Here is a 23,096-nt window from a genome sequence, read left to right as displayed (position 1 = left end):
ACACACACACACAAAAGACTGGCTGACCGATCTCTCAATCTCTCAGTCCCCTCGTGCTCTGAGGCCACACACTGAGTAAATCAACCTGCAGCCCCAGTCATTATAGTCCTTAATATGTCCAGCTCAGCACAGAACAGGATTGTTTTCATTTGGCCTAATGATTAAATATTAAATAAGCAATGTAGGTAATTACATGTTTGGTATTAGCAAAGAGGTTATTAGAATGAGTTAGTTTGTGTTTGCGTGTGCATGTGCGTGATTGCGTACATGTCTCTCTGCACACAATTAAAAAGTGGACCTCTACGACACCTGTTTGCAATTGCATTCTAATCAATGTCTGGGACGTGTAGTCCTTTGCCATCCCTTTCTCTTTTTTTTCCCTTCCCCTCCCATATTTGTTTCATTCTTTACTCGCTTTAAAGGCAGACAGAGAGCTGAGGCGAGCTGGAAGCTGTCTGGGAACTGATGGGTCTGCTAGAGTGGGGGAAAGGAAGGTATGGAGCAAATTAGCGGCAGAGATGGGAAAATAATGACTGTGGCATTGTGGGTAATTAGCAGGTATAGTACCTATGGAGAGTTGGGAATATAATGATGTGAAAAAGAGACAGAGAAAAGGGAGAATGAGGTGAAAAACGTGTGCAAGACTACCAAGAAGGGGGAAACTAGGTGTGTGTGTGTGTGAGAGAGAAATGTATGTAGGTGTGTTATTTGACTTTGCAATGAGGGGATATACAGCGTAAGGAGTGAGCGAGTGAATAAGTGAGTGAATGAATGAGTGAGTGAGAAAGAGAAAGAGAGGGGGGAAGCTCGAAAAAAGGAGCAAGACTACAGCGTACATGTCATCCCACGTGCAGATTAGCGTGCACAGACTGTATACAATAAAATAGCATGACCTTGGCAGGGTCAGTCTGCTCTGACAATATTTGCCAGGGCATTGTTTCAAATCAATAACTCATTAACAAAGTACAAAGGAAGTTGCTGTGGGTTTGTGAGATTCTTTATTAGAAAAGAGCGTCTGTGGGCCAGAAAGGTCATCGCTGTGACATCTCGGCTAGCCTCGCGCTGCCGACCGGATTGTCAGGTGAAATTACTGCGAGTCATTAATTGACATAAGGCAAAGGAGAGCGGGCAGGCAGACAAGGCTGTGTTTGTTCCAGGATGACCCTGAGGTGCTGTGCGTGTGTGTGTACGCGTGTGTGTACCTGTGTGTGTGTATGTCTTTATTCGGGTCAGCCTGTATCCACAACAGGGTTGTGTGCAGAGAGAAAAAGAGACAGGGAGCTCAGTGGGTGGGGAGGTGTGAGGGAGGGCAGGATGGATGTGTTTGATGGTTGACCTGACTAGAAGATTGGGAGCAGGGATGTGAGACCAGCTACACTGGTTCTGCCTTGAGCAAACACACAAACACACACAGGTGCGTGTGCATGCACAGATGTTATGTAGTACACATTACACATACTCAGAAAATGTTCACGCACACTAACAAGCACAAAATCTAACCGACTTACTCCCCTTTAAATCTTTCAAAAGCCAAACGCTCTCACTTACACAGTGAATTCTTATATAAGATAAACTCGCAGTTAAAACACATCTCACACCAAGGTGTACTTGTACTGTGCTCTTAAACATGAAGACTAAACTCAAAAAAACAGATAAACGCGCATGCAGGTCAAAGATTTTTCAATATCACACACTGAAATACACACCGAAATACAAAAACGGCATCTAGTCAATTTGTTCTCTGCAGTATGCTAGTGAGCTGCACTCTAGCCCTGGTCATTGACCTCTCCTCTGACCAAGTTCAGAGGTTAATCAAGTCCCTACCTGTCCTTGGAAATGCTGAGCTTCACATCTTGGCAAGACCGCAGATCAGAGGTCAAATAAACTCTGTCTGTATAATTGCTAGTGGGCCACAGATTGGGGCAAATGGGTGAAGGTGACAAAGAGCAAAAATCGAGTCCCACAGCGAAACAATGTAGTGCCATGTCGAATACAACTGTCAGTGTGTGTGTATGTGTTCGTGTGCCCCTGTGTCAATGTTTATAATCAAGTTTGGTGTGTGTGTGTGTGTGTGTGGATGTGAATACATGTACGTTCGTAAATCCTCAGGTCAGTTTGTAGTACAGTGTGAACATGGGGAAACAAACATCATCTGCTAAACACAGACAAGGACAATGATCTCAGCTGGCCCCTGTGGACAGCTGCAGCTGGGAATAATGGGAGAGGCAGGACCTAAAGAACTGATGCGCCTTCTTTAGGGAAACACAATATGTTGCATCTAAAATAGATCAGTAAGGGACAGTACAAGACCTCCTGTTTGTCACGTCCGTCACCAAGAAACTGGAGACAGTAATCCTCAGAAGAATCTTCTCTCTCAAGTACAACAAACACAAGTATAAATTGCAAGACACCCCCTCTCCCCAACCCATATATATCTATATATATATGATATGTGTGTGTGTGTGTGTGTTACAACATGAGGGAATTAAACAATGCCTACGACTAGAACATTAGCACAGTAAAGAGCCACTTTATTTCTCCTACATTGTGGCATGATGGTGCCAAATGAAGAATTGCAGGGAAAAGCAGGAATATGTCACAGTGGAAGTATTTAACGTCCTCCAGTCTCAGTCATACAGATCTCTCATTCTTGAAGTTGCACTGAAGCTGAATATAGCGGGAGGAAAAGAACAGAAGGAATAGCCTCAATCTGCTACTTCAAAATGCTGTTGGAGTGAGGGCCTCTCTGTCTATCTCTCCCTCTCTGAACATTTAAGAAACGTACAATGTTGAAAGGAGAAACATAAAAAACCAAGAAAGAAAGAGAGAAAAGTATTCCAGTCATTTATAAAAATAAGTGGTGCTTAAAGAAAGGCGAAGCTCTGTTTTTTGTCCTCTTTGCTCTTTTTTCCCCCTTCTTCTTTCCAGGGCCTGCTGGCCTAATCCCAGCCAGCCAGCCTTGGGTGAACTCTTTGGAAGCTTCTTAAGCCCATGAATGTGCCTTTTGTTCCTGCCATTCCTCCGCTTGGCTGACAGAAAATAGCTAACTGGATTACTGCTAAAATTCAGAGTAAAGTGAACTCCCAAACTTCTATATGGCTAAGTGCTAAGAAAGTACCCCCCACCCCCTTCCTCTTCACTATCCTCATCAGCATCCCTCCGATCAGACTTTCTATCCCTCCATGCCTCCCTCTGTCCTCTCCCTTTTTTCTTCCTCTTCTACCATCATCCCCCTAAACATGGCCCAGTGGTGTGTGATCTGGAGGAGCGGAGAGGAGAGGGATTAGATAAGGTTGAGAGGTTGCACACTATGAACCCAAGGCTAAAAAGTAGGAATCCTAAAAGCAGTTAAGAGCTTATTAATGTGTGTAAGGAAGCGTATTAATCAACTCAACTCTATCTGTAGGCCGCTGTGTATTTGTGAGTGTGTGTCAATCTTTGTGAGTCAATTTAGGGGAAAAAAAAAAGAAAAAGTACAATTTAAGTTTATGAGTCTCACAGTTATATTTAAAGAGACAGACGTGTTTGTTGAGGCTTATGGTATTTTTTTGTGCGATGCTGGATTTAGTGATATTACATGATGAAGTAGAGGCATGTATTTCGAGCGTGTGTGTTTCTGAATGGCCTGTGTGCAGGTGGTCTGGCAGCTCAGCAGGAGTTAGAGTGTGAGGTGTAGGAGAATAAAAAAGGTTGGTGAGTGCGAGTGTCTTAGGTGGGTGCTGCAAAAAAAAAAGAAGAAAAAAAAAAAGATGAAAACAACCCTGCTAAAAAGGTTTGATTTGATTCACCGCCCACCCCAAGTTGAAGGAAAAAGACACAAACGCACTATATCAGCGCTTTCTTCACCTCCTTTATGCTTTTGTCAGCCCGTACGTGTGTGCCTTTACATATTTGCATGCGTGCACATGTGACAGCTTACTCTGGGGCGGACAGAGGCAGAGCAGTGGAGAGTAACGCAGTGAAGGAGGAGGCGTGGACGATAAAGGCGAGGTCATACACGCGAACATCCTGCTCACTTCTGGGTCAAAGGTCGAAATTCAAGAGGCACCAACAGAGCGCCAACCTGCTCACTGCTCATTAATCTTTATCCCGAGTTTTGCAATCCTTGCATCTAAAGACAAGTGTATTTGGCTGGAAAATCTTAGCGTTTTACATGACCCCTATTTTTCTGGTTAATGAGGATAATTTTGTATTAGCCTGTAAGTTAAAAAAAACAAAAAAAAACAGGCATAATAAATTTTATCATCCATCTCTCTATGTTTTAAAGTGCCTTAACACTGACTACCACAGCAGCACAGAGTGCTAAATCAATTATCAATGTGCTACCATAGCTTAAAGTTTAATAACAGAAAAAAGGGATCTGACATGGCACTGGGGTGGGGTCAGGTGGTATTTTCTTCAGTTATTCATTATGTCGAGTGTCCTCACTTTCATCTTGCTGAGTTGTGAAACACGAGGACTGTTTAACTGCTCGATATTTCTGAGACACTTAAGTCTCAAAAAGCCACACCACTGCTCCATACCGCCCTTGTCTTAATGCATCTGACCCTGTCCAGCATACATTATGTAGGCATGGGGAAAGCAAGTGGAGCCAAATATCTGGATATGAATAGTACTGCATGCTACTTTGTCGCTTATAGAAACCTGGGTTTACAATTTCCAATCTTACACTGCGAATGTTACTGAGCATTAAAGATTTGTGTACAGAGAAAAAGAGACATGGAGCAAAGGAGAGGTCATTATGTGACGCAAGGATCGTTTAAGTTTTACCTTCAATAGAGGTGTTAACACACTCATAATCTGAGCAAGATGAATTTTCAACTGTTCCTGGGAGTCATAATCATAGCATAAACTCACTGACAACAAGCATTACATTGTGTAGTTTAAAATAAACACACACCTGACAGTAGATGCAGAAGTGTGTGACGCGATTACTATAAATGACATGATGGATCATTTAGTAAAACCTTAATGTCACATACTGTAAAGTAACTTCATCAGCTGTATGATGAGACACACATGCAAAGAAGAGCGATGGAGTAAGATAGCACTGCAGCTAATTATCCCTTATTAGAGTGTGTATAAAGGTACTGCCAGGGGGATGAGGAAAAAAATAAAAAAGCCTGCGTTGACAGCTCACACACCGCCCGCTAGTCCCACAGCCGCCCTAACTCTTGTCAGACACCAGAGAGTGACGTCTTTCACACACACAGACATACGCGGACACACTTAGACACATGTACAAACACCTACCCACACATGCAAACGTCCATCCATTATCGTGACGCTGCTGCCATCAACCAAACTAACACACAGATAATCGATGAGGACGCTCTTCTAATATGAAACCCGACTGACGTGCACTTAATCTTTAAAGTCTTACTGAATGAGAGCTTTTGGTAGAAGAAACAAATGACTCCGGAAGTAGCAAAAATACTAATCTTATTGGCTCGGGTGAAACACAGGACGTCTACTAAGAGGACAACAGAGCGAGAGTCTTTCCCCACTTTGGCCATTTTTATCGTCACACAAAAAAAAAAAAAAAGGTAAACTGGCTGAGCTAGGTGCCTCGAGCTGTGTGTGTGTTTATGCATGTGCATGTGTGTGTGTATGATTAGGGGGTGCACGGTCAGCGTAGCATGATAAGAATGTTGCAGTGAGTTTGCAGAGTGTGTGTTAGGGAGATAATAATCCCAGCGGTCAACAAGAGTGAAGGGCCAGAGCTGCATTGACCAGCCCACCATCTGAGAGAGAGAAAAAAAAAAAAAAAAAAAGAGAGAGGGAAAGAGGGAGAGGAAGAGGGAGAGAGGGAGGTAGCCATGTGGTTAACACTTGCTCACTGAGAGGCGACTGGAGCACGGCCAACCTCTTCACACACAGGCTGACCACACAAGAGCCTCTCTTTCTCCCTCTGCCTTCCATCCTCCCTTCATCCCTCGTTACCTAACACATCCTTCCCTTGCTTCCTTAGCTAGCTACCTCCCACCCTTTTCCTCTCCACACCTTCTTGCCTCTTTTGTCTCTTCCCAACTTGTCCAAATCCCTCCCGCCCATTTTCTCACCTATGTCTCCTCTCCTACCTCCTCCTACGACCCCAGAACTGTCACTCTGTCCACCTCCCCCATCATGCATGTTTTTGATGAACATCTATCAGTCTCTCCTCCCGCCCCGGCTGTCCAAACACTTCCTTCCTTCCTGTCTTCCTTTTCTGTCCCTCCATCCCTCCCTCCCTCCCTCTCGCTGACTTACCCGTATGGGAATCCGTTCGGTCTCTGTCTCCTTCTGTGGGTTACGATATTTCTCATAAAACTCTCTCTTCTTTTTGCCCTCTTTATCGTCTTTGCGCTCCCTCTTTTCAGCGGGTTCGTCCGAGGGCTCCGTAGGAGAGGGCAGGGGAGAGAACTTTGCTGGCTTTTCCACTTCCAAATAGTTCTCGTTGGGGTTGAGCACCATCACACCATAGCCTTCCTAAAACGGATAAGAAACACAAGTTTGTGCTTTAGATTCACTGACACACCTATATACGTAGTATTGTATAACTGTATTTCCATATACCGTTTTATAACAAAATGCTAAATAATGCAAAATAAAAACACAAAGCTAAATTACATTACAGCATATCAGTAATAGGCAGTAGAATATGAAGGCTTTTTTTTTTATTATTACACAAGCATATTTATCAGGCGATATTTGTACTTTTTTTTTCCCTTGAATTCCTCTGCTTTTCAGAAATGAGTTTTTCTTTTAGTTTGTTCTCTGTTGTTGATATAATGCTTATAAAAGACATGTATGAAGGTCATTAAAAATGCAATGCTGACATTTTATTTATTTATTTATTTTTTAACTTTGACAAATAGCCGATACTAACTTTGTTAAACCTACCAGGTGAAGAATAAATCCATTTAAACGTAACACTGCACGATAATCTCTATTACATTAAAGCTCAGAAGTATTTCTGCACAGTCGAGGTCTGGTAGTGGCTCAAAGAGCTCGGCAGCGGATATTTATGAGCAAATAATAACCATTACAACACTTAAAAGACACAGATTGTGACATGACTGGGGGAAAAGATGCAAATCCAGGCTGAAAGAAATGCAGCGAAGGAGACAGAGGAGAGAGTGTCACTGCAGGGACAAGCCTCAGAAGTAACTGGGGGATTGGAATGCAGCGATGGTGGTTTCAGTCAGTGAGTAGCATTTAGTGACTCCAAAGGCCATGTGTCACTTAATATCAAATCCAATCGATCCCACCATCACTCAGTGAAAGAGTTGGCTTCAAATGCATACATATCTGTGTGCATGTGTTCATTTGTTGAGACCTTAAAAAGTAAAAAAAACAAACAAACAAAAAAAGAAATCACCTCAAAATTAAAAAAAAAAAAAGAATCACATGAAAATAATAATGACAGTAACATAAAATGCAAAAAAAGGAGAAACATTGAGAAAGGGAATATAATGAGAGAGAATGACAGAAGGGAAGCGTATTGTGGAGAAAAGGAAGTTTTCTCGCAGCCTAGTGACTTCTTCAACTTTGAAGCCATTTTAATTAACTGTGTTTATTGTCCCAAGCACTCTGAAACTAAAGCAGGAAATGGATGGATTCCTGTTTCACGTTGGTTGGCTTTTCACACACAACCCCCATTGTGAACACATAGACACACACACACACACACACACACCCCAAGACTTAAACGTATGGGAGTACGCCTTTTCCAACACACAAATACGCACTTCCACACAACACACACACACACACACTGAGTACGAAAGATATCAGTGCTGACAAAAAGACCTTTAGGAGATGTGAGAGGTAGCTAAGAGAGGCAGCGTCACTCAGCTTCCTCTGCAAATCGCCATCACACACACTGTCTTCTCAAGGCGGCACGTCTCCTCTTCCTTAATAAGTGTTAACACAATGTGCTTGTCTTCCGTTGACGCAGCATGTGTGTGTGTCCCTCCTGCGCCTATCGACATCAAACCTGCCACACACCCTTTCCCTTAGCACCTGCCGTGTGTTGACAATGGTGAAATGACACTTACGGCAAAATGGCACTTTCTCACTTATTCAGATTATAAAATAAGTCTTATTCTCACTCTCTTTCAAATTCAGACAAGGCTCTCCTTCCGCTATACATATCTGTCATGTTAAAGTTAATATAAAGATAATTAACATAAGAAAATGAATCAAGAAAGAAGTCAATTGGACATGATCATGTTTCTATTTATTATATTCTTAAGTTTTTATGATGAATTTTTAAACTTATCCACCAGGACAGACACTTTTAAACATCCTTGAAAACTTAACAAATGTATCCAAAAAAAAATTTAATTTCAGCTTTAAAGAATTTTCAGATATATACTGGCGCCTGCATATTGAGTAAAAAAGGTTTTGTAGTTTAATCCAAGGCACAGAAAATCGAATAATAATTTAGCGAGTGATTTTTAACTAAAAAACAAATATATGTATATACACATGTCCACATGACAGTTTGTAAATTCTAGGTAGATGATTATTCTAAACCTGGGTTATAATAAATCTGTATTTACATGTATGTGTATGTACAGCAGAGTCAGGTGAAGTTTGAAAAGTAACGGATGAGGATCTGTTAGCAAGAATTAATTCTGCTTTCAGACATCCCAGACACATCAGCACACAAATACAGAAGTTCAGACACACAAGCACACAATCAGACAGATGAATTGCCAGATGTTAAAAAAAAAAAAAAGGCAAAGGTGAAGGCAAAAGAGAGCAGAAGAGACAGCGGGGGGACAGAGGGATATAGATGGATAGCAAAATGATAAGACAAAGATAGATAGAGAAGGAAGGAGAGACGGAGAGATGCAGTATAGCCCGATACACACCAGCTTTGTGCCACTGCCCACTGGTGGTAGCCTGATAAAATAACTGACAAGACCAGTTCAGCCTATGGCAACAATGTCATAATTCAAAACTGATAAATTATAAACATATAAACTCACTGAGCACCTAATGAGAAACATCTGAGTGCCGTTTTGTATGTTAACGGGGTGGTCAAAATATTAAGAACACGTTTCAGTGTAATGCGGTCCAGTACACCACAAACACCCACTTTGACTTCACTAATACATAAAGTGGAATTATCACCATTCTGACAATGTCAACAAATACTAGAACTGTGAGTGATTTATGGTAGAGCAGTTGTATTGGATTGCATTACATTGCACAGGTGTCCCTAATAAAGTGTATGTTAGTGTGTGTGTGTATACAACCGTATCATTTTCTGTGCATTTCTCCGTTAACCTAATCCTGGTTCACAGGGCCAAAAGTTAATGCTTTAGCAACACTGGTGCACGTGTTCTACTGTGAACCCTATGGCCTACAACCGTGTTCGGTCTTCAGTGCTCTTATCCTAACCCTTACTGGTCAATGACTCTCCCCAGCCTTAAACACACTAATGCTAACCTCAAACGGCCCGCTTCATAGCCTTTAGCGTCCTTATGCTAACCCTGAGTGGCCTATAGCCTTTGCTTTGGAGAGGCGAACACACCTAACCAACCTAACAGTGCTAACCCTTTCAGCTGTCCAGTCACCCAGAAGAACATTGCTGTAAAGGCGACCAGTGTCGTTGGCGTACTTAGTCTGGAGGAGCAGGCCGTAGAGTTCACCTCTATGTCGGAAACCATCATTCATTTGAACACTGAGGTCTGTGTTGGTGTCAGGACAACACTGCTCTCCCTGTCCAGTCATTTCCTCCTCTTATTCCTCTCTCCATCAACCAAATATACAACTGTGACTGTGGTGCTGGGGGACTCAGCAATTGAAAAAAATGTTGAACATTTCTTTTACACAATATTAACTTCAATTGAAATAACATTATTATTTTTATTTATTTTAAAATAACTTAAAGATCACACCTGACTACAGCTGTCTAAGTGGGTCTAACATACCAACTGACATAAAAAAAACCGAATGTTTTAGAAGAAAAAACCCAATATTCAAATAACATATTACAATGCGTTCTCTAAATACCACAGAACTAATTTCTCCCACCAAGCTAATGTTCATTATCCCAGTCTGTTCATTGTTTTGTGACAGCTAAATATCTCTGCCACACACCCTTCCAGAGTTAGGTCATTCGGTCTTTGTGCTTCCAGCTAACTGTTAAGTCCAACTCCCCCCCTTCCAAGCTAAATCTGATCTTTGTGTTGTGATGTGCTGTCAAAGTGTGAATCTTACACAAATGCACGTTGCAAACTTTGGGTCACCCTGCTTTTTATACTGCTAAATCTCTCTCTCACACAGTGCTAACATTGGGTCACCGCCTTTGTCCTATACACACACACTGTCTCAAATAAAACAGACACACACGGTCCTCTAGCGTTAGGTCAGTCTTGTCTTTCTGCTGTAGTATGCAGGCTAAGTCTCTTCCCATGCCCTGTCGGTGCCCCTGTGCCACCACCACACTGAGTCCCTGCCCTGGGGCCAGCGGTCAAGAGGGTCACCCCGACCCCTCTAAGGGGGGACACCCCGACCCCCATCACCCTGCTCTGGACGCTCCTTAGCTCCTCTTTGTCGGCCTGTCCCACACCAGATAGCACAACAAAGGCTGCCGCTGCTACGGAAACCAGGGCTTGTCTCATCATCACGATGAAACCCTTCCTCCGTCATCTCCCCACATGCAGCATTGCGGAGCTCTTTAAAACATAAACGCTTCGTATCGGTGGGGTATATACATATATAAATAAAAAAAATCAATAAATCTGTGTTATAAATATAATTATATTAAGCATTAATTGTGATTAATTAAATCAAAAGTGGAGCCACACTGTGCTGTCCTAACCACACTGTCGGTACACTTCTGTGACACTGATGTGCCCTGTGTTCAAATACTGCAGCTGTCTGTCCACTAGAACTTTTCCCTTCTGGTCTGGCCTTTTATTATTTAAAAAAAGAAAGAGGATAGTGTTTGTGTGTGTGTGTGTGTGCGTGTGTCTATGCGTGTCCACATGTGAGTGAGTACACAAGTGCGAGTGAGAGTAAATAAGGTGTCCCTTTAAGACGGCAGCACCTCTATTTTTCCAGTGGCGTTGTAATGAAATGAAATGTGTCTAATGTGCAGGAGCGGGGACAGAGGCGGCTGGAATGAGAGGGTGTTTCATCTGTGCGTGTGGAGCTCTGCGAAGCTTTGATGTGAGAGCTCTCATGTAGTGAGCAGGGCTTTGGGCACAAGGAAAAGGACAGCACTTGACAGGTACAAAGCATGGCTGATAGCGGTCACGGGTGCATGCAGTGAGGAAAGTGGATGGTATGGTTGCGTGAATTGGAGGTTGTATGTGTCGTATGTGTATTGTTTGCTGAGTAGGAGCGCATAAATGTCCTCCTTCCCATTGCACTTGCATTTTAATGCATTTATATATCCGCGAGCACGCATCTTACATCTCAAGAATCAGTGCGCAGTCTATAGGTGACCACTGAAATTGGCTCTCAGGCAGCTTACTTTATTAGCTTTCTGTCAGGGGGCTGTTAGGATCAGGGCAAGTGGTGCTGCCTTTTCTCAACAGCCTTCGCTCTACTTCCTTGTTTCAGCGATATGCAGCTCCCGATTCGCTGCTCAGTCTTGACTGACAGGAGGGAAAGGGTCAACCGGCGTGGCATACCCAATAACAAGAGGACGAGGGGAGGGAGATACGCAGGCCGCTGTCAGGTTCGCGATTTCAACGACGCACAATGGCTCACCGAGTAGAAAGGCTGAGTTGAAAAATAAGCAAGAGCAAAGCTGTGGCGTCACAGTTTGTTCACATTTCAGTTACCAGTGGCTGAAGTGACAACAAATACAAGTGGAAAAACTCTTCACAAGGAGGAGGAGGAAGACAGAAACAAGATTGTTCGTCAATAAAGAGGTATGTACTGTAGGAGCTGAGAGAGAAGGTAAATACTATAATAAGTACACTCTCTCCTTCACTCTCCCTCTCTGTCAGGGCCACCCTGCTCTGCGTGACCTTGTCTGTCTCAGTCTCTATGTGAGCTAGCTTTGCATGCAGGGCCCCTTTATCCATCAGATCCCCCTCTTTTCTCTCTCCCTCTCCCTCCCTCTCTCTCTCTCTCTCTCTCTCTCTCTCTTTTCCCACTCCCCCACTCCCTGAGGCCGAGATACCACACACTTCGCACAGTACTGTCAGATTAAGTCACGGTGCCCCCTTTCTCATTTTAACACAGCACCAGTCTGAGACCCCCCATACCCACCAAACACACAGCTATGTTTCTCTGAGAGCAGAAGGGTGGGAGAGTACTTACTGTACCACAGGGGCTATGAAAAGACGTGTGGATCTTAGAGGTGATGTGAGAGAGGATGAGACGGGATTGTCATCAGCCTGTCAGCCAAAATCAATCATCCTCTTGATAACTAGCGATAGCCAGGAGGCCGTGCAAGTACTTGCAGCGAAGACCTAAATGTTACTAAATATCCCTATTTTATGGTTTCTTCAAAAAAAACAAAAAACACAAAGGTAAAATGGGTCATAAATTGCAAGACATACATGAGATACATGTGTTCAACTTGATTTATTTGCTTTAATCCACATCCCTATAAGTTTAAGCAATAAAACACACACAAATGTTTGCATTGGAAAAGTGAGACAAATTGGAGCTTCACCTCACCATCTGCCCTCCGAGTTAATTTTGAACAAATCACCTACTGCATGGGTTTCTCCTCTCATAAAGAGTACACATTTAATTAAGTTTTTCTAAATTCAACTTTTCACTTCAAGTTCAAAGACTCTTCGGTGTTCGCTTTGACTAATGTAGTCGTACATTAATTTGGCCAAAGTAAATAACTCTGTGGTAATGATTATCTTTTTCTTGATCTTAATGAGCACAAATAGTTTAGGTCAGAGTAAGAAGCTAACCTTTTGAGCTAGTCAAGTAGTTGTGTCTGTAATAAGCAGCAGAGTTTTTAACCTTGGCTTGGATGTCTGGGCTCATTTGGATATTGTTTATATGTGGAGTTGAATATTTATAAATGAGTTCAAAGTGGAGCAGTGGGGTGGAGGAAGTGAAGAGAATAGTACAGCTTCTGATCCCTCTTGCCTCAGTTTCTTTTCATGCTCGCATTTACATTTCTTTCTCTCTGTTTCACTTTCTATTTCTCCCTTCCTGTCTCGCTCCTCCCGACCTGACTATTTTCAGCACCTTCGTGAAAGAATAGACATAAAAACTCGCGTACAGACATTGTTGAGTAACTCATTCAGTGAAATGTCACAGTCAGTTTATGTGTCAGTTATTTACCATACTTAGTGTCGGCGAATTTGTTTAGCCACCATCCCATGCTCAATGGTTGATCTAGCATCTGTGTCTAACAGACATTGCCACATAAACTCTCACACGCATACAATGACACGCACACACACACACACATGCACACAGAGTTCGGAGGCCTGCTTCATCTGCTCTCAGCACGACACACACAGAAGGAGGTGTAGAGTTGGGGGTGGGGGTTGCTAGATTGGGGGTGGATGTAGCATTAATCACCGTCCAGGTGGAAATTGTCAGAGCTATCGATTGTGCAAGTAAATGTTACACAAGTCATTTGTCAACTTTTTTCTTTTCTTCTTTCCGTTTACCATGCCATTGGCCAAGACACAACTGTGAATGTAAACTCGCCGACGCTGAGATTTTAGAGCCGTCTCACCAGATGTGCAATCAGCTCCTTAGCAGTCATCCAAATACATGAACCTTTTCAGAAAGTTTGATTGTATCTTTTTGCACCAACATCTTGTAACAATTGGAAAAATTTGAAAAAAGCCTAAAGAATTAAGAAATTAACAGCATTTCCCGTATGCTTTAATATTAGTGCACCTAACATGCGCTTGCCACAGCACAGGAAACACAGTAAGCAGGTCCTCAGCACATGGAGGGAAAGCTATGGGGAAATAAATACAGCAGGCTTACTCTGATGCCGTTAGCATTTTGATTTATATATTCTATATTGTCTCCCCTAAGCATACACATGTATTTTTAATGAGGGCACAGAGAGATATAGATCATGGAATGATAGGTGCCTCCCTATCCTCCCGCCTAACTATTTAATGTATAAATCAGGGGGAGAGGTGAACAGAGAGGGAAGGGCAGAGGAGCTACAAAAAGAGCGAAGACAGGAGGAGTGGAGGTGTCCCTGGAGCAACGCGTCCTGAAGGCCACTAATAACAAAAGGAAGACAAAAGCCTGAGTTCGGTGGGCCTAGGAAGTGGGGAACATGGTGACAATGATCACTATAATCAAGATGTTTATAAAAAAGTATTTTACGACGATTTAAAATATTATTTCTGAACTAAACTAAAAAAATGACTGTTTAAAGTCCCCGATAATCACAACGGCAACAACGCCAGCAAAATCTGGTCAGTCAGTTTGACTTCAGTAAAGGAATTCCACCACCTTGTAAATTCTTAAAGAGCGCTGTCGATGAATGTTTCTACTTCACCATCTGGACAGGTAGTTAGTGCGTTGATACATGAACACACACACGGTGGGTGCGAGACGCATGGCCATATGTACAGACTGAGCCAGCCGGGGTCACTGGCAGGACACATCTAAACATTGTAGACACATGTATCACATGTAGTACCTGTATGCAAGCATGCACATACACAAACCAAGGCACATACCCATCACCATGGTGAAATAATACACAACACATGTGTATATGCCATGGTAAATTACAAAGAAAAAATATTTCATTACATGTGGGTGGCAAAATAGAAATAAACTTCCCATTACAGCTTCATCGTTGCCATGTAACATGTGTCACTTCATGTACATTTTAAAAAATAATATTATAACAGATTATGGAGACAAAAAAACTATTTTATATTCAGAATTTTACTTGTCAATTGTGTTGAGAAAAAATGCGTAGGTGCACTGCCCCTGGTGTCATTTACCAATAATCTGCAGTGTGTTGGTGAATAATGAGACTACGCTGTTGCACCTAGCATATTAATCTTACTGAACATCACAGGACCACTATGACCTCAATGGGCCAAAGGTCAAAGAGGAGTCCCTTCACCCCTGCCCTGTTATTGTGACCTATGAGGGAAAGCCACAGAGAGAACTGGTGGTTCTGCCGCCGCCGCTGACCGTTGCTATGTCAGGTGTGTGTGATATTTCATGTTAAGCGTGACCTTTTGTGAGATGAAATTCGCTATCTTATACGTGTAAAATATTCATTTCTGTTTGCCGTGATGTAGTTCACAGTGAGATTGTAACAGGCCGCAATCGGCAATAAATCAGAAGGCCACAGTCTTAGCACACAGATGCACAATGACGCGTGCGCTCCAAATATCCAAAAGTCTGACCTCTCTCTAAGTGGAGCTGCACTACAGGTCCATGAGTCACGGGAGGTCGCTACAGCCAATCACAAGCTGTGTTTGAAGTGTGAAGGGTAAACACTATGGCTGGTCTGTCCTGCCATTTACTCTGCTTATTTTCACAGCATGTAACCTAGGAAAGAGGTGGCAGAGAATATAGTAGATATATGTGTGTAAGCATGTACGTCTATGTGTTCCAGCACATTTTCCATAGTGTCATTACCACATGGCTGGGTTTATGCTTCACAGCACACACATGGAGCTACGCATGTATGTTGGAATCCCCTTCATCCTCTCGCTGTACAGTCAAATGCACATGGAGGAATCCATGCTGTGGCAGCTAAGGAAACCATGCATGGAGCAATAGACATTTTCTTATTAACCTGATGTAGCCTTCAAAAATGGTTGAAAGCAATTAACCATAGAAAATGTACACATCCTCTTTCTCCACAGCTCGTTCTCACAGACACACACACACACACACACACACAGACACACACACACAGACCACCCTCAACCCCACCGCCACCACAATCCTCACTAGAAGCCCTTTCAAATCGACTACTTTTTTTAAGACCACCTGTTGTCTATTATTTTTACATACAGCTTTTCTCATAAATCATAACACTGGGTAATTAATCAAGCTGTCAAAACAGGGACCGGAGGTCACCTGGAGGGGTCGGAGGTGGTTGCAGGGCCGATGGAGGTCAGGGTCACACCGCATTCCTCATTATCAAGTTGGGATGGGAGAGGGGCCAGGCAAACAAAAGCGAAAGCAGATGGAGAGGGGGCAGATGAAAAAGAGAGCTAGAGAGACAGAGAGTAAGAGAGTGAGAGAGAGAGAGAGAGAGAGGGAGAGAAGGAGAAATTGACAAAGAAAAGTGAAAGAAGCTGTCAGCTGCCTACAGATGAAGACAGGGGAGGCGATTCTGAGAAGAGAGACATGAAGAGGAGGGGGGAAAAAAAGGGAAGAGAAAAAGGACAGAGGCATGAAAAAAGAACAAAAGAAATCTGCAAGATGTTTCTACTGTATAGACCTGAAATTGGCTGCAGAGAGAAGAAAGAGGAAAGAAGGAGGTAGGGTGGTGTGGCTTCTACGATGAGAAAATAGGGAATCAGCTGTGGAAGTATGATTGTTATCTCGTTCCCTTTCCTAGTTTGTGTGTGTGTGTGTGTGGGTATGGGTGATGAGGCAGACTGATATCTCTCTCAGAGGAGTGTGTATCGGTGTCTCAGTGGGTTGAGAGTCAGTTCAGAGACAGGACCACGGGCCTGGAGTGGCATGTCACAGACTCCACAATACACACTGCTGATTAGATCACACTGATTAGACTGGCACATACACACACAGAGATGCGCGCACACACGCACATGAATAAAAGTCCACAGACAGACAAAAAAGCTGAACGAATGTGCTGTCTTTTCTCAACTTACTCCTGTGACCACAACTGGAAAAGTTACTAGTTTATTAATAGGGTTTTTTTTTTTTTTTTTTTAACATCTTCCTGGTTCACTTAATAATATGAAATATGTCATGCGTGGCATAATATGTTATGACAATGAAGTAAAATGGGTTCTCTCATTATGCTGTGTGGATATGTTATGTGAAGTTAAGTGTGTGCAATCAAAAAAAAAAAATGAAAACATAGAAACAAGGCGCTCAGTAGGTGTGATGAAAGGCTGGGACAGACAACCAGAGTGACGAAGAGAGGAAAATATTAAAAAGAACAATTTAAAAAGTGCAAATGCCGCGGAAGTCATCGTGCTATGTTTGAGTCCCCCTCCCCTGCGTCAAGCATGAATTCTCAGGCGTGGCTTGCTCTATCAAAAACATCACTCTTGAATGAGGCACCGACCATTGCGCAAAATTAGCTGTCACCCTTTCCTCAAAATCTTTGTTAATCTTGTTTCCAGTGTTTGCGGATTTATCAGCACATGCATCAATGTCAGCTCCTTGGTTACTGAGCCGCACTACTTGGGAGAAGATATAATTAAAAATGTTTGGGGAGTGGGGGGCGGAAGGGGATGGTTGCTGCGGAGCGGGAGCGCCTGGAAAGACGGGGCGGAGTGGTGTCTGGGAGGAGGAAGGTGAAGTCTTCCTCTCGTCTCGCAGCTTCCCCTGGGAGCCTCTGGAACACAAAGCCAGTGATAACAGACAAACGGGTTCGGCCGTGCCTCTCTTCCTCTCCCTCTCTTGCTGACTCTCTGGTATCACTTGGGTCAGTGTGCGCCGCTATCTCTTTAATGACAGTAGTTCCACTGATCTGGCTGGTCAGGAAACTGGTCTGATTGTTAACAGCCGCTTGACAAAGAGGAAAACAACAGCCAAATGCATTCATCTAGTGATATCGTGGCCTTAACAACAATTTGACGGGCCACTAATCTATCCAAAGGGTTCCACACATGATTGTCATGGGTGGGGGGGGGGACATCACGCATGGACATTATTTTGGAAAGAGCCACTGTGAATTAAAAAAAATAAATAAATAAATGGAATCACATATTTAGTGCAACTGGAATTCTGTGATTATTTAATTATCTGTTTGCATGTTCAATGACTTAAACTAAAACAGTTTGACATCTGGAGGGGCGGTGATGAATTACACTGTGCCACCACAGCTTGATCCTTGATGTATTTCCAGCACATTTCTTATTATCATGTGGCTTTTCAAAAACCATCACTTGCCCATCCAACTTATGTCAAGGGAGAAGGGACATCATGCATTAGAAATTCAACGTGCAAGTCTCCCCCGCTAACTCACAGATACAAACACACACCCTGCACACATATTCACATGTATACAAAACCACACACACACACCCCTCTGGGAGCGCAGTTGGGGCGCTGAGACATCCCCGAGAGCCATGCCACGGTGCCAGCAGGTTTCAGGGCTGCGTGGACAGAACTCTGTCCATAGACATGACAGCTCGAGAGGATGTCAGACACATGTTTTAAACATAGCGCATAAATGCAAATTTCTTACAGTATGAAATGACACCTACTGCAGTGGCCCTTTGTCTTTCTCCCAAGATTGGGGTGTCAAAGAATGCAACAATTGTGTGCGCTTGCGTGTGAATATCTATCACAGAAATTGCCAAAAAAGAACAGAGATCAATCGACTGTGGCGACATATGGGTTTTCACAACTTAGCCTGCAGGTAGCCTTGCTCGCACAAAGATGTGAGATAATAGTTCAGTGCAGGATTTTCAGAAGCACCTTTCAAACATTTAATTCTCCTTTTTCCCCACATCATGGTGCAGACAGAAAAAAAAGTCCAGACCTAGGCTCACCGGTCTTTGACACGAGAATACGGCTGTCCCATGGCAGAGGTCTTTCTCTGTCATGGAACATCCGTGGATGGTGAATAGTAAGGTGGCCCCAGGCTTAACCTCTCACCATGCTTGATACAACATGTCAACACTGAGAGCGTAGCTTTTTATCCATGCTCACATATTCTCTCCTTCTGTCCTCCTCTGGCTCTTCTTCCTCCCTCCTTTTTTCTTCCATCCAGACCTTTAAGTGCGGTCAGGCAGGTTTGGCTGGGAGGTCGCGTATTCCCCCTCTTCATTAGTGAGAAAATGGACTCTGGTAAACGCTTGTTAAAGCCCTTACCTACACTCTCCCAGTTAATGGGAGTGATCCATTTGTGTCCGTTTCTGCCTGACAAGGCTTTACTGGAAGATTAATAGTGCGGTGTCAGGCCACGGCCACCCTCTGTCCCGTTCTCATTTCCTTTCTTCTGGGACGGACACATGCAATAATGGAGCCCCGTCTTTTGTTGTAACACCATGATTAGCCAGGGAGAAAAAAGCACAGGAATGACAGAATGCGAGAAAGAATGGAGGTGAGAAGAGGAAAACAAAAGGAATATAAGAAGAAAAAAAGCTCTCCTTCATGACGTGGTACAAGTGGAGGTTTTAAGGTTGTGAATTACCGGCACTTGACAATGGCAGAGTGATATTATTAATTAATCTCAACGTAGGGTGAAGAGAGATGTAATGAATCACTTATGGATATTTCCTCTGTTTTAAGGCTGGCTTTATCTTGGTATGATCCAGTGAGAGGTCTTAGAGTTGATGGTGGAATGTTTAACAGAAAAAGAGGCAGAAAGACAGAGAAAGGGAACACCAAGGGAGAAATAATAAAGACAGGAAAAAAAAAAAAAAACAGAGAGAGAGAGACTGAAAGAAAGAAGTGGGGAGAAGGCCACCCAGGGTTTCGTACATCACCCAGGCCCCCCAGCCATCCCTCTTCCTTTCCGGGATGACACTGTCAAGTGCTCTGTCCCTTCACTGGGTGAACCGGATAATCGCTCTTAATAATTACACAGATATTCCCGGGAAGTCTATCCTGTCCAGCAAGAGCAATTCTTCAGATGAGAATCCCACAGAGTAACAGACCTGGAAATTTGCCATATAAATGTAGAATTCAAATCTAGACAGAATACTTTATTTTTGTTTTTTTGTTTTTTTTTCTTTGTATTTTATCTCTCTGGGTCTTTTCTCTCTGGTGATTTCTCTGATGGGCAGACCAACAATCTGGTAAACACACAAACAGACACAGACAGGCGACCTGCATCACAACCCCCTCCTCACTACATCACAGTCGGTGCCAACGGAGAGCAGGGTGTTTCTCAAAGCAGAGGATGGGGAATTGGGGCTGGTGGTGTCTCATTAAATTCTTGGGATTGTCTAATTGTCTTTCGTGGACCTCCGAGAGACTAGTACATTATACTCATTGCAATTAACTAAACAAAAGAGCCGAACCGCCCAAGCACTGGGGACAAGGCTGGCTAGGGGGAGCAAGCTGTCCAGCCAGGACCAGTACAACAAAACACAAACACACATACACCAGACGAGAGTGCAGAGAAACACTAAAGAACAAGAGAAAAGATATGAAGGAGAGTAAAAAATGAAGGGGGAATAAAAGGGGAGGGAATGAGTGAGGACTCAGACAGATCTTGGGATTGGCCAGATGTCAGAGTCGGGTGGGAGGTTGGGGGTGAGACAGGGTGAGAAAAAAAGAGGAGGAGGGTGTCTGTGCTCATTTGAGACGCACCTTTGTGCTGGACCTGTCTTGTTTACTGCACTACAGCTTAGCAGTGCGAGGGTCCTATTCAGGGTCCAGGCCTTTCAGTAGGTACTGAAGGAGCCCTTAAGCCCACTTAACTACCATTTTCACACACTCTGCCTGCTCTCCTCTTTGTCCTTGCCTCCATTACATCAAACGCAGGAACAAAGGCGGGGAACAGAAACTGGGGCTGGCAGAATGGCGCCCATCACAAATATTAATTTGAAAAGGTGTTGAAGAGTAGAATCTACTTTTATGCACAAGGACAACTTGGGATTTTTTTCTCTACCGTGTGGGGGGGCTCTTTGGGGGCCGCAATGAGCTTGGTTTTCAGGCTAAAGGGGAGGCTGAGGACTTGCAGCACAATTATCCAAGAATAAGGGGCTTGAGACGTGGCACACTGCTAAAGACTGAGCACACACAAGCACAGACACATGCACGCGCACTGCCTATTAAATACGCTCCCAAAATCAGGCCTCATTCACTTGCCAGAGTTATTAGGCAAAGCAACAAACTCAAAGAGCACTACTGCTAGTACGTTATTACCACTCCAGAAAAATATACATTATAGGAGCCTTTACAAAAACAAAACAGCACACATAAACCAGAAATTGTGAGGTAAGAACAACAGCAACAAAATGTTATATATTGAGATGTTTGAAGGAGCGATTTCATTCAGACACACTTGACTGAAGCATATTTGCTGGCAAGTAAATGGGTTTGTAAAACTGACCTTGAATTGACTGCTGGAAAGATAATTGTCTGAACTAGATGTAATCCACAGTCCACCGCTCTTATTGCTATTAGCTCAGAAACACACACAAGCTGCACACACATACACATATTCACACAGGTGGAAGGCGCATGCGTTTTTCTGTGGAATGCAGTTTTAGTCGGATCACATGAGAAAAGTGGGGTGAAAAGTTTACACTGCCATTACGCATCAGAAAAAAAAAAAAAGCGTGCAAGCCTCTTTCTGACACACACACGCACACACACCCACGTACATCATGCACACGCACTTCCCTAGTTCAGGGAGTCACGGCCAGGTTAGTGGTATGTTGAAAAGCCCATCCTGTGTGTATAGATGGTGTATCACTCTAATCTGCAGGATACAAGCTCCGCAGTCCCGCCCCCACCTCCATCTCACTTTGCCCATGCTCCAGGTCTCGCTGTTGGTCAAACCAAACGCCGGCCTGCCCTGGCCCTGGCTCTCAGCAGGCTGGCTCTCACCCAGCTACTCTGGCTGACCCTGCGAACATGTGGTCAACTTGGGCACGGCAGACGCTCAACTCTCAGGTGAGGGAACGGGAGGATGAAAACGGGAGGGAGGGATGAGGAGAAATAGGACACAAGACTGGCTCAGCACCTTGCTTTGATTTTTTAAAAAACGATATTTGCTGTAAAAATATTAACACAGATGATAAATAAGCACGCTGCAACACTTGCTCCTGACAAAGTAAATCCAAATACATATATCACAAGATTCCCCACTCTCTGCTTGACATCACAGTGGAAGATAGGAAGCTGATGTGTGTGCTTATAATTACCAGCAGATGCACAAGCGCCACACCTGTCTACTTACCCTCATGGATACCACTGAGGGGTAGGGAATGCAAAAAGAGGGGGGGAAGCCTATGTTGATCTCTGAAAGAACTACCAGAATCAAAAAAACAGACATTTGATGGGGGAGGGATATTCCATTCACCCTTGCACAACCCCCTTCAAAAAACATGCACACTTACAATTACTTTTAATCTGCTTATGATGCAGCCCTACGGTGCTTTCGCTAACATTACCAGAAAGAGAAAGGGACACAAGTGCAAGAGAGAATTAGAGGGAGATTTAAATACAGACAGGACAGTCTCCAGGTGTCCAGCAACAGCAATGTGACTTTGTTTGAATTTCATCGCCTGCACAATGAAGCTAAAACATTTCACACAACTGGTTTGCTCACAAACTTTTAAAGAAAATAAGGAATAAATGAAATGAGGTGGATAGGGAATGAAAATAACGGCAAGTCCTTTTTTTTTCTTTTTCTTTTTAGTGTTGAAGGAAATACAAGAGTAAACAAAAAAGGAATAACATGAACTTTTGTTTTCTGGTTCATTCAGCTTCAGTATAGATGAATATCTGACTGACTGACTGACTGACTGACAGATGCTACTTATCTTAAGGACAATGCAACGTAGATGGGAGAGGAGGGAGAGCAGCGTCTGTGTCGTATTTTGTGTGTCAGCTGCAGGTTAAAGAACAAGAGGATTGAAAAAGAGTGTGAAGAAGAAAGTCGGAGAGTTGAGGATACGACCACAGCGGTCCATCTCTGGGGAGGAGTGGTGGGTGTTTCGATGACAAAGCCATCTATTTCCATAGGCTCTCAGTGCCTGATCTCCCTCTAGTCCCTCAGAGCCACGGCATTGATCTGGGCAAACAGCGAGCGTGTGTGTGTGTCTGCATTTATCTGCTCACATCCTTTCTAAGTTGATGGTGCTCTATGCACTGCTGCAATTTCTTATCCGTGTGCTCTTTTATAGACTCGACATCTACAGAGGAATGGAAAGCCACATGTGTGCTAACAAGTACCTAGCATCAGTACATTTTAGCATTTAAGCATGTAGTCAGGGGGGAGATGAGGGAAGAGTGTGGAGAAATCGAGAGATAGCCTGGAGGGAGATTTGGGGGGGGGG

At 43.4% G+C, this 23,096-nt stretch overlaps 1 protein-coding gene across 1 annotated transcript in view; it reads right to left on the bottom strand.

Annotated features, from left to right (window-relative positions):
- Positions 1–23,096, bottom strand: part of arb2a (ARB2 cotranscriptional regulator A) — a 172,625-nt gene that overhangs the window by 94,516 nt on the left and 55,013 nt on the right. Inside the window, exon 7 of the mRNA XM_008288648.1 lies at positions 6,250–6,468. Coding sequence (XP_008286870.1) covers positions 6,250–6,468 — 219 coding nt within the window. The remainder of the gene's footprint in view (positions 1–6,249; positions 6,469–23,096) is intronic.

This window comes from Stegastes partitus, unplaced genomic scaffold, assembly GCF_000690725.1.
Source record: "Stegastes partitus isolate 25-593 unplaced genomic scaffold, Stegastes_partitus-1.0.2 Scaffold13, whole genome shotgun sequence".
Classification (NCBI taxonomy): domain Eukaryota; kingdom Metazoa; phylum Chordata; class Actinopteri; family Pomacentridae; genus Stegastes; species Stegastes partitus.
The sequence above is the reverse complement of the archived record's forward strand: the minus strand, read 5'-3'. Positions and strand labels throughout refer to the sequence as shown.